General features: G+C 39.3%; 1 protein-coding gene across 4 annotated transcripts in view; it reads right to left on the bottom strand.

The window, feature by feature from the left end:
* LOC141789969 (contactin-4-like) overlaps positions 1-17,459 on the bottom strand; it is a 313,441-nt gene that overhangs the window by 104,470 nt on the left and 191,512 nt on the right. For all 4 annotated transcript variants that reach the window (XM_074669582.1, XM_074669572.1, XM_074669591.1 and 1 more), the window contains exons 8-9: positions 15,453-15,637; positions 3,922-4,061 (exon numbers count right to left, since the gene is read on the bottom strand). In XM_074669582.1, coding sequence (XP_074525683.1) covers positions 3,922-4,061; positions 15,453-15,637 — 325 coding nt within the window. The remainder of the gene's footprint in view (positions 1-3,921; positions 4,062-15,452; positions 15,638-17,459) is intronic.

Here is a 17,459-nt window from a genome sequence, read left to right as displayed (position 1 = left end):
ACCAATCAGAGCACAAAGGGCTGTGACGTTGCGAGGTTACTGGGGGTCATTCTGGAAACGGAGCGTTTCAACGAGATCTTCAGAATGGCCTAAAATGAGGATATTGAGAACGCTATTGTGGGGCAATGAAGGAACTAAATGACTTGTACTGAGGGCAGAAATGCTTTACAGGCATCCTAGTCTGGCATAGTGAAAAGGAGAAACAAGCATGATATGTCCCCTGTAATAGAAAAAAGCTCCTCTAGTCAGTCAACTCTGTGTTTTATTGAAAAAAGTGCAGGGACAAAGACGAAATGTTAAAATTTAAAAATGTTGTATCATGAAAATATTTGCCGATATTAAATTTAATGGCAGAGACTTGTTTTGAAAAAAGTCGGTGCAGGGACAAGCTGTACAAAAAGGCACAAGGCCAGGAGAAATGAATACTGGAAAGCTGTGATCAGCTTCAGGCCCTCGGGCTGCGTCGTATTAACACAGACATGACTCCGCAGTCAAATAGCCACAAAGCTCAGAATGACTTCCAAAGACCAGTGTCTGTGAGCAAAGTTTGTTACTGTGCCCACAAATCAAGGTCAAACCTGCACCGGGCAGAGAAGGAACTATGGGAGTTTAAAAATGATTCAGATATGCCCGCAACTTCTCCGGCCCTGGCTCATCAAGGAACGCCCGAGGGGATGGACAGACTGGTCTGATAAGTTAAATTTTGACATTGTTTTGTAAATCATTATAAAACTGTCTGCTTAAAAGAGGAAAGGGACTACCGAGCTTATTATCAACACACAGACTAAACAAAACAACATCTGACATGGCATTAGGATGCATACATGCTAAAGGAACGGGTTTATTTTCACACCTGGGAAAGCACCGTTACTGAAGAACAATGTATAAAACACACGCTGCCCTTTGGACAGTGCCTTATTCAGGGAAAACCTTACACGCCGTAGTACAGGGGGGAGAAAAAGGCGCCTGTATCAGAAGAGGAGGGCTCCAAAGTAGAGGAGTCAGCGTGCTGCCTGCAGACCTGACTTGTCACCCGCTGAAAACATTTGGCGCATCACAAAACAATAAATATGACAAAAGAATCCCCTGACTGTTGAGCAGCTGATCCCAAATCCTGTATCAGCCGAAACTGGGGGAACATTTCACTTTCAAACCTCCAGAAACAGAGCTGCCAGGTTCCCAAACGTTGTAAACAGAAGAGCTGATGCAACAAAAACATGCCCCTGCCAAACTTTCTGAAACACATCGCTGCCTTTAAATTTGAGATCATTTTTTGTTCTATAAAATGTTGCTATGTTTTTGGTTTGAACATCTTTTATTAAGTGTTTAAATGATGCAAACCATCAAAAGCAGTTTCATCAACACTGTCCAAACTTGTTTAGAGCTCGGGTTGTGTAAGTGAACAGATTCTGACAGGGTGACATGAAGGGACGGGTACCTTTCACATAAAAAACGATACGGCACCGATGCCTGGTACCTGGCAATCGGTACCGGAACTCAATGGTACCAATTTCGATACTTTTTTGTGCTCATTTAGTAAAAAAATATAAATTTGTTTAATAGTATATATTTTTTGTTTTTCAATTTGACGTATATATTCTTTAAAATATATACCTTGTAATGCTGTTTTCATGTCCAGCATGGAAAATCGCCTACTCTTCCGCTCCCTCACAGTCAAAAGATGCATTTAGGTACCTAAACATGGTACCTTTTGATTTTTCGTGAATCGGTACCCGGTACTTTTGACAGATTTTTGTTCGGTACCTATAAAAGTACCTAATTAGGTACCCATCCCAAGTGACATGTGGCATACAGTTTATACCCCTTACCAACCATTTGACCCTGTCCCTTATTGTCTAAATGTCCTCACAATGTAAAAAAAAAAAAACAAGCGGGGGGTTTGAACCAGTTCTGGACAGCCCCACTCAGGATGGTTATTTTTGTCTTGAGTCTCTGACTCAAATGAACTCCTTCACACCTAACCTTCCGGACTGTTGGCTGCACCAACATGAAGAGAGTATTGTGATACTTTTAGCTCTGAAGGTGTGGCTCAGGGGATGAAGGTGGAGACACCAGGTGGGGGGGTCAGGTATAATTAGAATCACTGAGACACAGACAGACCACAAACAGAATGGTTCAGTTCATTTTACATTTTGTAGGTCAGTGAATGCTCAGGACATTCAGGTATTAAGCTTAAATAAAACAATGCTGGGGTACAAGAAACCATCTGCCTGTGCTTGTTTACATCCTGGTAGTAGAGCATTGTAGGCATTATAGCAGAAGGTATTAACTGGAGCTACAGCCACAGCTAGTGGCAGGTGACTGAGTTACAGATGAGATGAGAAAATATAATATTTGAAGCCCCCATTTGTAAATGTATTTATAATTATTAACCACTGCATCAGCAAGGATTTGATTCCATTTAGATTTCATCTTGTCAGTGGATTTTTGTTTTTGTTTAACTTCTTTCCCCAGGATTCTGTGCACTACTTCCTGTCCTGCTCAATCGTCCCTACGGTAAATCAAAGCATCCTAAACAAAGGATGACTGTGTATTAGCTGTGACCTGCCGGAATGCAGCAGAGTGGATCCAGTGTGAGTTGATACATTGACTTGAACGGGTGGACCTAAGATGCTGGTGTATTTCAGCTGTGAGTCTAGATAAATGCAGTAAAAGTTTAATCTTTGTGCTCTTTTTTGGAGGACCAACATATTCCATCCATCCATCCATCCATTTTCTTAAACGCTTATCCTGTTCAGGGTCGCAGGTGGCTGGAGCCTATCCCAGCTGTCATTGGGCGAGAGGCGGGGTACAACCTGGACTGGTCACCAGTCAATCGCAGGGTTGACACAAACAGACAACCATACACTCACACACTCAGACCTATGGACAATTTTGAGTGATCACTTAACCTGGTGAGCATGTTTTTGGAATATGGGAGAAAGATGGAGGACCTGGAGAGAACCCACACATCCACACAGAAAGGCCCACCGGCCAAGCTGGGAATCGGACCGGTGACCTTCTTGCTGTGAGGCTGCAGCGCTAACCGTTACGCCACCATGCAGCCCGGACCAACATATTTAGAAGTTCAGATCACTTTGATACCAATTACAGACAATGCTGTGATGATACTTCCTGTAAGGCATGTGTTTCTTTAATACTGGTGTATTTTTTCAATACACTTTAATTAAGGAATAAATTTATAAAATGTGATTTATTTCTGAACTTGTAAGTACATCCCCTTGGGGAAAAAGTGTCTATACCTTTATTAAATCACTTAAAAAAAAAAAAAAAAATGTCGAAAAAAAGCTTAATTGTCTGAGAAAGATTAACTTGTATAGTTTCTTGTATTAAGGCATTATAAAAAAAAAAAACTTGATAAGCAATTCTTTTACCCAGCTGAAGGATTTGTTTACTCTTTACAAGCAATTAGGGCATAACTGTTATCTTGTCATACCTTTAAATAAAACATTTTTCTGGACGTGTCAGGGGAACGTGGAACAATTTAAATGTATTAAGTCATTTTTATTTTAAATGAGGCACAAATGCTTAGATTTCAGTTTTTGCAGAAGATTTGATCCATCCTCAGATCACTGTGCTTCGTGTTCGACTTGGTCTGTTTACAGTTAAGTCTCTAAACACAGAATAACACTACACATTGTCTTATTCTCATGAAACAAATGCTGTTGTGTGGAAGTGGATGATATTTTTTGCTCACTGTATGATTGAGAAAAATATAATAAAGTATGGATCCATGCTACAACAGCTATAACAACCAAACACAGTCTGCTTTCCTTCGTTCTTCATTTGGAAACAACAAATCTACGAGAAGCTGCTTCAGCTGTAGGAGCCTGGAAACCTTGAAAGTACAACATTATCTATAATTTTGTAGGCACGCAAGAAAAAAAACTCAGATCTCACCTCTGTGGACTCAAGGTTCTCTCCATTTTTCATCCACCTGTACGAAGGCTTCGGCTTCCCTGTGGCTTTGCACTCCCACACCAACGAGTCATCGATGAGCTTCTGGACATCTTGAGGTTTCTCAATGAGATGAGGAGGTGCTGCAAAGGTTGAAATTTGAGAGTGAATCAGAGTCCTTGACTGAGGAATTTTGGCACACAGAAAATAAATGACTTAAGGGGCCAACAAAAGAACCAAGGATGAGTTTCTACCCTAAAAAGTCTTGTTTTCTTTCTGAGTTTCCATCTGATTTGATTATCAAACTCTTTGAAAATCTGCAAAAATACTGCTGAAAAAATACAGATAACAACATTTAATAAGTTATTTGTTGTTGTTGTTGTTGAAGAGAACCCTGAGTGTTAGTACTTGTTGGCCTTAATAAGTTGCTATTTCCCAGTTCTACAAAAATTCACTCGTGAAATGTCCAAATTACTCTGAAACATTTTAACTTTTTTTTTTAACTAACCGTTTTTAGACAGAAGCCACCATTTTTAACCTGCAAAGCGCGTCCTGAGATAATGGCGTAAAACGGTGTGTAAGATATAGTCAGTGTTACCAACTGAGTAGCTTTATCTTTATATTTAGCTACTTTTCAGACCCCTCTGCCAACCTTATTTTTATTCTCGAAAAAGCGATAAGTAATGTTTTAAAACAACAAAACAGCCCAAAGTACAAACATTGATCCAGTATTATGCCTCAGTACAGCAAGGCTGGAGACACATATTTCAGTACAAAACTCCAAACAATAAAAACTGAACGCAAACTCAGCTTGAGCCAGCGATCCTGTAATTACGGCTTGTCTTTTAACACAGATGACGTATGAGCAGAACTTGAAAAAGGGCTGGAAAAAGTAATAAACTTGATAGTTGACTGCTGTCTTTTTGTTGTCTATCCATCCATCAGCTGAAGTTATGTCTTCACTGCTGTGAGGCTGGATTGCCTTGAGCTCCTACTTGGTGTTTATCTCATTAATATCCAATTGTCTATGTGTTGCTTACATAGATGAATAAGTAGGATAGCAGGTAGAGTAAAATACAGTATTGCTGTAGTATCGTAGATCCAAGATCACCCTTTGATAGTTTTTTACAGTGATAAAACAAAAACAGTTTGGGATTCTTCTGACCACTCTCATTCAAACCTCTGCTAGTTATGGAGCTTTATCCATTACAGTAACGGCGGCTTGTTGACTTCTGGTGTACCTAGGGGTTTGTTTTTAACTGTTTAACTGTTTCAGGGACACAGCTTGTATTTTTCTCTCCATCCGTGCACTTGGGTTCAAACTGAGAAGGCTGAACGGAAGACATTGTGCAAAAGACCCACTAGATGGAGACAGGATCGCAATGGCAACATTTTATGAGCGGCGCACTACATTTGACATCATTACCCAGAATGCATTGCAATCAAAAAACATTGGCAAATGAGCAAAGTATTTAATTTATTGAAATTTTCAGAAACTAAACAGTCTGTAGCATTTTTAAGATAGCGATTTTAGAGCCAATACAAATTTTTATCAAACAAGATTCATGAGTCATCCAAGTCAGGGTTTCCTTTGAGTAACCTCGAATTGTTAGTGTACTCTGAGCTTTACATTCTCTGGACTCAGTAAGAATTGAAGAAACCTTTGGTACGTGCTTGCTATCAACAATGGTTGTGTGTAAACTGATAGAGGTTGTTTTTCCAGCGCATTGGGGCAATCCATAAGTTGTGATAGTGGCCCCCATTCTGTGCTGAACCATGGTAAAAACATCTCAACCCTAACATTGCTTTCATTTGGCTTGACTTATCACTGACATTCTCATTTTAGTATTTCTCTCCATTTTCCAAGCGAGCTTCTAGTCAAGCAGAAGTGATGAAATCAAGATGTATGGACATTAGCGTAGCTCGCGGTGCCATAAAACCTCTCCGTTCAATACAATCTGGGTAAATGATGTTATAATTATACACCAGGAGAATTGATTCCAGCAGTGTCATGAGAGTAACTCAAGGCTAGTTAACGATTAACCCCCCAAAAAGTGGTCCATAAAACCAGGTCTAGAAAGGCTCTGGTTGTGTTTTGTTGCTCTTTACGTCCAGGTCATCTGCTTTTATCCTTTATCACACAAGGCCGGTGGGGGACAGGAGTAATGGCTGACTCCCTCTTTCATTCCACCAGAAGTCACCCTCTGAAACTCTCCTGGATCTTAAAAGGAGCTTTTCAGTGACACGACCAATCCTGCCGTAATTGGCCTCTGCTATACGGTATTTTTCTTTTGATTAAAGCAAGAAAGATCCTAAAATGATCTCTTGTCATTTTATCTTCAGCATATAGTGGATGTGTGAGCTAGCCTGTGTGGGTGTTCAGGAACACCGGCTGCACGGAGACTGAGAAAAGAGGACGATTTAGAAACCAGAGGGGCATCTCTGTGGTGTTGTGAATTTATGTGGAACTATATATCAATACCCCCTGAGTATCAAAGCACTGTTTGTGTCCATGGATCATGTGTCATACGTGGGCCACTGAGACCTCTATGTGGCCCAGGCTGCAGCTCATGGTTGGCTGAGGTCTTTACCTTTTAACTGGTTTGGAGGCTTGCTGTTTCCATCTGTACAGAGGGTTACCATTTCCTTTGATGGCAGCAGCTGTTTTCTCTTATTTATCCTGCTACTGAAATGTTCTTATACTATTTGGCTAAAAATCTAGTTCCTTTCAAGTAACTGTTTTACCTTTATTAAGAGTGCAGATCAGTAAATAAAAAAAAATCTCCTTAAGTACACTGTAAAAAGTGACAGTTAATTTACAAGGGCATTTCAAAGGTAAAATCATGTTATGATTAAATGCAGCACTGCAAAAATTTTACAGTAAAATGCTGACAACCTTGCTGACAGTATTTCAAAGCATAGTCATTTATGATGAGAGCATTTTGTAACTTTTATCAAATAGGGAACTCAGTGGATTTGAGACTAGGACTGGGTGATGACTGCAAAAATCAAAATCACTATGAATTAAACCTTCTACCCTCAATGCACAGTCATCTCACTCTCAGCTCAGTTTGTTTCGGTTAATACTTGTATAATTTTGAAACAAGCAACTGAAATGAACATGCACAGATGAAGAATAAACATTACATCAACGTGGCTCATAGGACATAGGACAGGAAGAATGCAGCAGTACCAGTTCCGTCATTCTCTTGTGACAGTGTCACCAAAAAAGAAAATTTAATAAAATGAGAGAAATATTACAGTGAATAGAAGTAATGGAAGCGCAATCAGGGAAATGAAGGGTTGGTTTGCAGTGTGGTAAAAAATGAATCCCTGTAAGAAAAATGTAAAGATATGTTGGGGTACCTATTGTCATTTTGTCTGAGTTTGTGTATGATTAGATGTGAAAATAAGGACGAAATTTTAAAGGGAGGACGTGGGGTCAGGGAAGAGGCGGAGAGGAGGATCGCAAGGGAAAAGAGACAATGGAACAGGCATGCCTGGAGTGAGGGCCTGAGAAGAAAAAGAAAGACAAGAAAGAGTAACAAGCTGTCCGGAAAAAGGGGAAATAAACTTAAAAATAACAAAACGGAGGGTGGTTACTTGAAGGTGCCAATCCCAGTAAAATTTTTCTCTCTCAGGGACCAGGAGTGTGCACCAGCAGTGGAACGACTTGTGTGGATTTACAGTACTCCAGGTGGTGAGATCGTCTTTCTTTTGACATTTTTCCTGGTATACCAGTGTTTGTTGATGGATCACAAATTTTTGGGGTTGGGTTTTTTTTTTCTGTGTGGATAACCTTTAGGTTTTTTTTGAGGATTGGCATTAACCATTGATGGCAATGTGCCAAAGACAATTTAAACTGATTTTCATTAGGTATGGATTTTTTTGATTAATAATTAATAATTGATTTAATTAATAAATTATTAAGGATTAGAAAAGACTGTTTGGAGGCATTATTAGAGCAGATTTTCATGTTAGATTGTTATTAAGCGCCAGGAGACCATTGTATTCATTTAGATTAAATGGTAAACTTTTCGTTATTGAAATACTGTCTCCCAGGAGTCTATTGGTTTCATTCATAAAATATCATTATTATTATCTACTAAAATACGCTGTGTTGACAGGGTTTCTAGGTTTCGTGAAAGTTTCCCCCTTGAGTGTTTTCAACGCTGACTTGAGAAGGGTTGTGTTGTTACACTCTGATTGTTGTGAAGTTTGTGATCCCCTGCTGCAGTAAATTACCCATAAGTCCATTTGATCCATCACTTCATTCACAAACTTCCAGTTTTCGCCATGTTCCAGTGCTGTGAACCTTTGATCTGCCTCCTTGTTAATAAGGCTTTTCATTCACGAGGTGCCTTGAATTGACTGTTTTTGGTCAATTGTGGGCGTGCTTCTCCATGTGCGCACTCCACTGGTTCCTGGTTGGATTCTGATTTATAAATGGACAGTTTTATAAATCAGAATCATTTTGAGTGCACGCCATTTCCAGGTTTTTGGCGCATATACATTCTATGCACTGTTTTATAAATGGAGCCCCTGCTGTCTGTGCTCCACATGGCACAGACGGACAGTCTGTGCCCTACATGGACCATGTACCCAAAGCTTTTACAGTGTTTTGGCCACCTCTCTAACCCAATCTCAGTCTCCTCAGATGTCTGTCTAACATGAGTCTGGTTCTGTCTGAGGTTTCTGCCTGTTAAAGGGAAGTTATTCCTGTCCATTGTAACTTGTTAAATTCTGCAAAGCTCTGTACTCATGGTGGCTCAAGATGAGATCAGACTCCTAATCTTGTCTTGAGCAGGGGCATCACTAGGATTTAGGGATAGGAGGGGCTTCAGCCCCAGGAGCTGCAAATGATCCAATGTGTAACAAACAAAATTTACTTTCTCCTTATTAGACCAGATTTATTACTTCTAATTTTATGACCTGCTCTGCTTTAGCTGTTTTTATTACCCATCGAGTGTCAGGCTATCTCATTTTTACCATATTACTTATTCAAATTTTATTTTATTCATTTTCAGTGTCCTGCAGACAAATGACTCAATCTTTAGACTCACCTTTCTAGTGGAGGTCTCTCCCCTCTCATTCCCTGTGCTCCTCTGCCCTGACTACAGATCAATAGGGATGGCGGAGTGACTATTGTTAACTTATTATAATTATATTCATCATAATAATATGAAAATAATAATAATCAATAATCATAAACTACTGTTAGCAGGGGACTGGAGTCAATTGTTAACTACCATCAGTGATAAATACTTACTTTTTGGAAAAACTTCCTGATATCCATTCTTTATTGATTGCTTAAATAAAGACTTCTTGTGTCTTGCTTTACTCCTGAGTCCATGACAAGAAGCTAGAGTCCATCCTTTTGACTGTCCGTCCAGTAACAAGGAAGAAGAGACGGAGTCAATATGAAAGTTTAGCCTGTCTGTGCCTCATCAGATAAACTCTTCAGCCCTCCAAACGGTCTTATGTGCCCTTTGTGAGTCGTTTTTACCTCATTAGTTAAGCTAGCTTCTACTATCAAAGTGTTATCTCCTTCCACTACGAAACAGAGGCTTTGTTTCGTAACTTTTGTTGTCCGAGTAGCATGATGGTTTTCGCGAGCCATGGGACGTTCTCAAACGAGTCGACTCTTTTGAATTGCGCTTTTCAGTGAACAAAAAGAAACGATTCTGTGTCTTTGTTTGCAGGCCATTACTAATACAAATTGCCTGCGCATTTCAGAACGAACAGCTCACTCATAACTGGGGATCGGTTCTCACCGTTCACTTGAAAAAGCTATTCAAAAGACTCAACTCGTTCCCAATTTCACATCTCCCGCGAAAACAACAGCGGTTGTAAGGAGTACGATTACCTCAAATCATTTAGGGGGGCTTAGTGATGTTTTAGGGGGGCTTCAGCCCCTCAAATTAGGCCTAATGACGCCGCTGGTCTTGAGGTTTGGTTTCTGTCACTGTATAGTACCAAATAATAGCTGTGGCGTTTCTTTGTTTAAATCACCGAATAAATCAGGTTTGAGACCAGGCAGCCCTTTGCTACATGCGTTGAATGCTCTTCTCAAATAATGCTTGCTTAGCAAAAAAAGGAAAATATGGTAAATTAAACCAAGCGCACCCGCCTGCTGATGATCCATTCCCGCATGCTTGACTCCAGCTTCTTACTAGTGTTCTTCCTACCTCCACCACGCAGCCTGGCCCTAATGCTGTCCTCCTCAGAGAGACGAAGAAGTGAGGAGTCGAGCTGCTGCTTCCCCTGAGAGTTCATCAGCACATTTGATGACAGACAGTTAAGGGTTAAGATCGTACTTTTCTTTTTTTCTTTTCTTTTTCTTTTTTTTTTGCTGCACTTGGGCCATGGTGATAAGCAACGTGACTGTCCTAAAGATTTTTTTTTTTTTTCAAAAGCACATACGGACATGAAAAGGAAAGAAAAAAAATAAACATATGAGGCTGCCGTGGCAACTTCTTCTTCTTCTTCTTTGAATAATTCAAATTTCACCTGGCGTTTAACTGGACCAGGCGGGAATTTATAAAAATATACTGCTACACCCTGCGGTTAATTGGGACCCGGCAATTAAAGGGAACCCACCCGTAATTTGGTATTTTACAGTAATCAAATTTGATTAATGTCAACAGTGTTCATGTTTTTAAAAATGTCTTGAGATAATGTGTTATAATTTGGCACCATTTAAATAAAGACTGATGGCTTTTATATAAAACAGGTTAACAGAGTTTTTTTTTTTTTTTTTTACTTAAAAAATTCCACTTCTGGGACAGACGCTTAATTGGAGCACAGACAGCCCTTAGCACAGCATCTTAAACATCTTTATGTTCAGCAGGGACTCACTGTGTTCACTCCTCAGTCACAGTTACAAAAACACCAAAAATTACCTTGTTGTAAAATAATGGTAAAATACTGGCATAGGGTATTTTACTGTAAACTAACAGAAAGTATTGTTCTTTTCTGCTGCTTTAATTTACAATGATTTTTTTTACAGTGTATATATCTTCCTTTGTCATCTAAGCCTTTCTTTGTGTTTGCGAGATGTAGAGATAATTTCTTATTTATCACCACATCCAGTCCAGCCGCCCCACCCACTGCACCTCTCGCTGCATTGTTGTTGCTGCCTTTTCTTCTCCCCCACTGTCAAGGTCCCTCAGTCCATCCCTCACCAGCCGCAAACGTATCGACTCCCAGTCAACACTCACCAAATGAAAGCAGTCAGCCCATCTTTGGCTGCGCGGGCTAAACCGCGTACACAATCAGAACAAATGTCAAGTGGCTGAAGCAGAGGGGGGACGGGGATTTGCCTTATCAGCGAAATCCCGGTGAGATAATGCAGCAGTATGTCTGCAGAAACACAAACATGAATACAGCGGGGGTAACCAGCCTGTCAGGGCTTTGCACTCCCCCTTCCTTTTGAATAAACATCAACAAAGGAGCAGAATAGACGTTTTTTTTTTTTTTTGTCCAAGCTTTTCTTTTCAAAGATGGAAATTAAATTACAGCCTCATCTTTGGTTTGGAAAATAATGACTCTAAACATAACCCGGAGGCCTTGAACCAAAAAATATTCCTCAAGCCTTGATACTGAAAATAAAATCATCTTTTGAGTGTGTTGAGCTGGGATCATCAAGAAGAAAAAGAAAAGATTCAAAACACCAAGAAACGCTTTAAGACATAAATCACCCTCTCTTTTTTTCCTCCTGGGACACTTTGCCCTATCAGTTATATGATAATGTAGTTGACTGTAGAGCCGCCTTCTAGATACGTCTTTATGTCTACCGGTCTGACACAAAGCCCAGCACGCTTTCCACTGTAGCCTCCTTGGGTGCACAAGAGACCCCCTTATTGATTCCCCCATTGGCTTACACTGCTGACGAATGTCTCGAAGGCTTAATTCAAAGAGAGTTCAAAACAAGATTACTGATTTTTATCACCTGGCAGCAGACAGCAGGAGAGAAAGACAGAGATAAAGAGCGATGGAGAAAGAGACGGACAGGAAGAGGACAGACTGACAGAACACATCAAAAATAAAAGCACAGCCACATTTCAAAAGGACAAATCCAGCCTGGTGGTCACAGCGAGCTGCTGGGCTGTTAGAGTGGATGAGGAGAGGGGCTTCCAGGGCTGCTGTAAATAACGGCAAATTGTTTAATGCTCCAAATGAGTTAGGTTTGACAGCTGACGGTCATGACTCCAAGGCAAGAAAGTCATGAGAGAGGAAACCAGGGGGAGGAGAAATCTGAGATCGCTGAAGATGAAGTGAACTGCCTGACATGTTCGTAAACAAAGCTAAGATGATGGTGAATTTTATTTCTGACTGACATTAATAATCATAATAATAACACAAAGTTAACGCAGCACTCTTTGTGCCTTCTTGATAACACAAGCTTAGAAAAATCATCCTTAGATAACAGAAATATCATCTTGAAAAGATACCTGTTGTTGGTGTGAAGATGGGACTATGGTAGCTCCAGTCACAACAAGGCACATTTTTTAAAGGAAGAACTTATCAATTTAATATTCATTCACACCAGAATGACTGCTCAGCCAAATGAAATATTAACATTTCTTTTATCAAGACCAAAAATGTTGGTGGTATGTTGTGTAAGCTGTAGCTCAGCCACCCGCGGCTCATCAGGGCTTTACCTCCAGTTAATTCCTGCTGCCGTACATAATGCTGTAAGGCTCTGATGGACAGATACAAACAAAAACAGACGGCAGATGAAACCTTGTTGCGTGGTTTAACAGAGTTTTGATCCACACAACGGAGATAAAGTTTTATGTAGCTTGCTTTGTGTAGAAACCTGTAAGAAGGAGCAAAAGGTGGTGGTGCTAGCTCTGCTAATGTTGGCCACACTTGATAGACACAGCATTTTTTTAGCTAGCTGTGATCCCGTGTTTAGTTGTTTTTGGAAATTGCACTCAGTTTTGGTGGTTTTCTGTGCTGCTTTTAACCTCTATTAGATCCCCGGATCATTGTTTTTTTTTTTTTTTTTTTTTTTTTTTTTTTTTTTCTAGTAGCCAGTAGCCAGTCAGTCCAACTTAGATCTCTAGATCACTGATTTTTTTTTCCTTTTTTTTTCTTGAAAAGAATGAAATCTTAAAAAGCATGTTTGCCTGCAGCTGTTCTGTTTTGTATGTTTTTTATATTATTATTATGTGATTATTGATTTGTAGCCTGTGAAAAAAAGGGGCAGATACAATAAGAGTTTTCTTCTTTCTGCTCCTTTTCATTCAGTTTTGGGGATCTTTTATTTTTTCTTTGTATAGCTTTGTATTAATAAAATAAATAAATAAATAAATTAATTAATTAATTAATTAATTAATTAATTAATTAATTAATTAATTAATTAATTAATTAATTAAAATAAAAAGATAAATACATAATTTTTTTTTTTTTTTGTTATGTTGCTAAATTCTGTTCAAAGAAAAAAATGTATTATATCATTTAATTGTTGGCTGACTGATTTGTTTGTAGGAGGGCTGTCCATTTACGTCCATTTATAAGGCTCTTCTTAGATAAAATATCTATCTTTGTATCCATATACCACTCTATACATCTAGGTATATATCTATTTACCATTAGCTAATCTTTGTAGCTAATTTGCATCTACCTACAGTGCTTAACAAAAGTATTAGACCACCTGCCAGTGTAAGGCATCTGCCTCCTCCCTAAACTAAGCATATATTTCTGATTATCGGAATATATTTCTTTAATCTAAATGATATCTTTAATGCGGAAATAGGATTACTACTCTTATCCATGAATGTTCTTATGAACTGTTTTCTAACAAAGAAGGAAAAACAGTAATGTACATTATTCATTTTTGATTTTTCAAATTGCAGTGATTTACTTTTATCCCTGGACAGAAAGTTGTGTTTTGTGCTTAGGTGGTTCCAATCACTTCCCTCCAGAGAACCGGTTTGGATCTCCATTAACAAGGAGTCAAGTTAGAGCCATGTCATTGTGTCACCGTAAAATGTCAGTAAGTCACTGGATATGTAGCCACTCCGGGATGAACGAGGTTGGCTGCAGATGCTTGTGACTGGGGGCAGCAACCAAGATGGTGCTGGCAGTGGTTGTGACATTATTTTTCCTGATTGTGTGCTTCATAGAATGTGCTCATCTTTGTGTGCGTGTGTGAGAGAGAGCTTGTCTTTATATGTGTGTGTGTGAGAACACAGCTTTGAGAAAAAAATGGATGTCATCTTGCTTGGCTTGAAGTGAGGTTGGCACAAAAACTTTTCCCCCTGGTGGCTGGCTGCAGTATAGGTCAAAAACTGTCTCCCCAATCATTCCTTATGGGCTGTGGTCAAACTTCAAAGAATCAGGACACCTCATAGAAATGTTTCTCACATCCGATTGTTGTGGTAATTTCAAGATATTATTTGGCTGCGTTGTGTTCAAGTTCTCTTTTTTTCTGAAAAGTTTCATTTTCATTAGATATTAGGGGTTTAAAACCAGGCTTGACGTCACGATTAACAATGATTGACAGCTGCCGTTCTCGTGTATTTTTCCGTTGGCTGTAAAATATGTCTCGGGGGAGAGGCAAGAAGAGATTAGACTTGAAAGAAAAAAAAAGATTTTCATTTTTGTCACCCAGCTCCACTCAGATTCTCACTGAGTCCCCCATAGCCTCTACTGCTCAGACTGTGGCTGCACAATGGCAGTGTCTGAGACAGGGGTATTTTGGCTTCAAAACCGTCCAATGACAAATGGTGGAGCCACGCTTACCACTCTATGTACAGTATGGTGAAAACACATAAACCCAGTGCTAAGTCAGGCACTGGCCCGGAACAAGCACCAGCTCGGTCAAAAAGGGGGGGATGTGAACTCAGTTTAGAAATTCACTCTGAAAAAAGTGAATCTCACTCTTGGTCGTTTGAGACAATACGAACTCATGGTTAAGATCTTTTAACTTTTTGGCTGCATTTTGTAAGCTGTTTAAAAATGTGTTAAATAAAAATAATTGTATAAGATTCAGATATCTGCAGGTTGTTATATTTTGACACTTTATTTTTACACTTCTCTGTCTGTACATATTCAGACTTCTATGATCTGATCTCGAGTCTATGATGACGAGAGTTTACTAACCTTCTTTCCCTCAATCCAGATGCTGCAGTGCAGATTATGTCCCTGACATATGTGCTAGTGCTCTATGTATAGTACATTTAACGGCTATGATCTCCAGTCAAGTTGGATGTCAATCATGACGCCATCTGGTGAAACCAAATACAAGGCTCTCCAACAAGGTCGCATCCAAGGGCTCAGCCTCATCCGCATCATTCCTTTAATCTGGATCAAAATATTAGAGGCATCATGGCTGACAGCCTTTAATCATTTTGATGTGCCGTTAAAACGAGCCCCTCATCATGTGTGCCACACGAGCCCCCGCCGCTCGCCACTGACTGCTTTGTAGGGCCCGCCACGTCTGCTGCTGCTGCCTTTCACTCTGAGCGGGTCTGACAGTTGTGGTGCGCCCTGGTCAAATATGCATGCGTGTCAGGATCACCTACCATAGAAATAGAGCTTTCCCTTCACTGTGTTCATCCCCCTGGAGTTCTCTGCCACGCACTCGTACATGCCAGCATCCTCCTGCTGGAAATACGGGATTTCCAAGACGCCGCTGGCTTTCCTCATGTCCACCTTCCTCGGGAAGGGTACGCCATCCGCTCTCCTCCAGTTTATAGACGGCACCGGGCTTTGGGGAGAGAAACATAAACGTTATAAGCTCAGTTTCTGATCAGTGACAAGTTTGAATACAGCTTAGAAGAAGCTTACACACTAAGAAGCAAACAACGGTTGGCTAAAAGTCTTAACAGAATAAGCTTTTTCACTCTTGACTGTATTTCAGATTTTATCCATAGAGTCTCAGTCTAATAATACAGTGCACTGTAAAACACAAAAATGACTTTAAAAAATCAAGTGAACCCAACTCATTTTTCATCAAAATGTTATCACTCATTAAAATTAGTGCTGTCAGGCGATTAAAAAAATTAATCTGATTAATTACAGGATTTGTAATTAATTAATCTTATTAATCGCATTTTTATTTCATATCTGCTTAAGGTCCCAAAATAAAGATTTTGGATTCTAGGACATTAACATTACATTAAAAGACATTTAAAAAAAAAAAAAAGTTAAGGTGGAAATATATACAACACAGTTTTAAGTACCCTGATGCATAAAGAACACAGGAAAAAAGTTTTTTGGTTCTATTTTTACAAAATCTACACATTCCTGCATCTTAGAAAAGCTGATTTGAATTTAGGACAGTTTTGGCTTCTGTCACATTTTTACTCACTGTGGACTTAATTTTCACTGCAATATGAACTTCTATACTTCTATGAGGTCAGGAGAACCAGGGCTAAAGGCTAAAAACTGTGAGGAACTATGTACAAAATACTTTAAGTCTTGGATCAAAGAAAAGTGAAGTATTTTCAGTTTAACATGCTCTGAACACACAAACTGTTGCTCATTGGTGCAGAGCAGCCCCAAGCTGAAACATGACACCAGGAAGATGGAAGGAAATTTTCAAAGAATTCTTTAGATTTAAATACAGGATATATATCGATCATTTAGGGCTTCTTTAATGCAGTAAAGAGTGTAGAATTATCTGTTTTTTACAGAATTGAGCTAGAGCAAACGGTTGATTTTCTGCAGATTTTCAAACAGGACGTGTGAATTAAAGGGATGTGGATGGCAGTCTCACAAAAATCACTCTCTTCCCCCGGTTTGAAGCATGTCGCTGACATCATGTGTGATACATTCAGGGACCGTCGAAACTGTAAGAATCTGACAAGAACACCACTTTTTTACAGCTTTTGAATAGGACAGATGGTTTGTAAATGCCAGGCATTGAAAAGTAGGTGCGTTTTTGAACCCCCCGCGGATTTGGGATCCAGATTAATCTGCGTTGATTTTAATAATGCGTTAATTTGCAGTGTAATTAATTATTCTAATTGATGCGTTAAATTACAGCCCTATTGAAAATGAATTATTGTTATTTTTTGTAATTAACAATTTATAACTAATTGTTTCTTATTAACATTTAGAGTAAGATTAGAAATAGGAAGTAAAATAACAATAAGAATATAGCCTCTAAAGAAAACATCAAATCTTTAATTATCTTCCTGGCATGATTTAAACTCAGATAAGAGGAAAAATTTAGGCATTTTAATAAAAAAAATCAGCAAGCCTGAACTGGAAACTTTACAAAGTGTTTAGTTAAAGCTATTTACTGTGGTTTACTTTCCTCATGTCATATAGCCCTGATAAAAGTCTCCCTGCAGAGCTTTACACCGTGAAGTGCAGCTGTTAAACTGACTGACTGTGGGCATATTTGCTCCAACTGTATCTTGGGCTGAAGAACACAAAAGCTGATATTTTAAGATGTGCAGCTTGGCTCGAAACAAACAAGGATTGCAGCGAAGTGGTGAAACACATAAAAGAAATATCCCAGAACTCTCTGGTAATACTTCTCTTTCATATGTTGGTGCACATGCTGAGCCTGACAAAGAGTG

This window comes from Halichoeres trimaculatus, unplaced genomic scaffold (assembly GCF_033239565.1).
Source record: "Halichoeres trimaculatus isolate MK-OKI-2021-1 unplaced genomic scaffold, fHalTri1.1 fHalTri1_scaffold_1, whole genome shotgun sequence".
NCBI lineage: Eukaryota > Metazoa > Chordata > Actinopteri > Labriformes > Labridae > Halichoeres > Halichoeres trimaculatus.
This window is presented reverse-complemented; position numbering and strand designations above follow the sequence as displayed.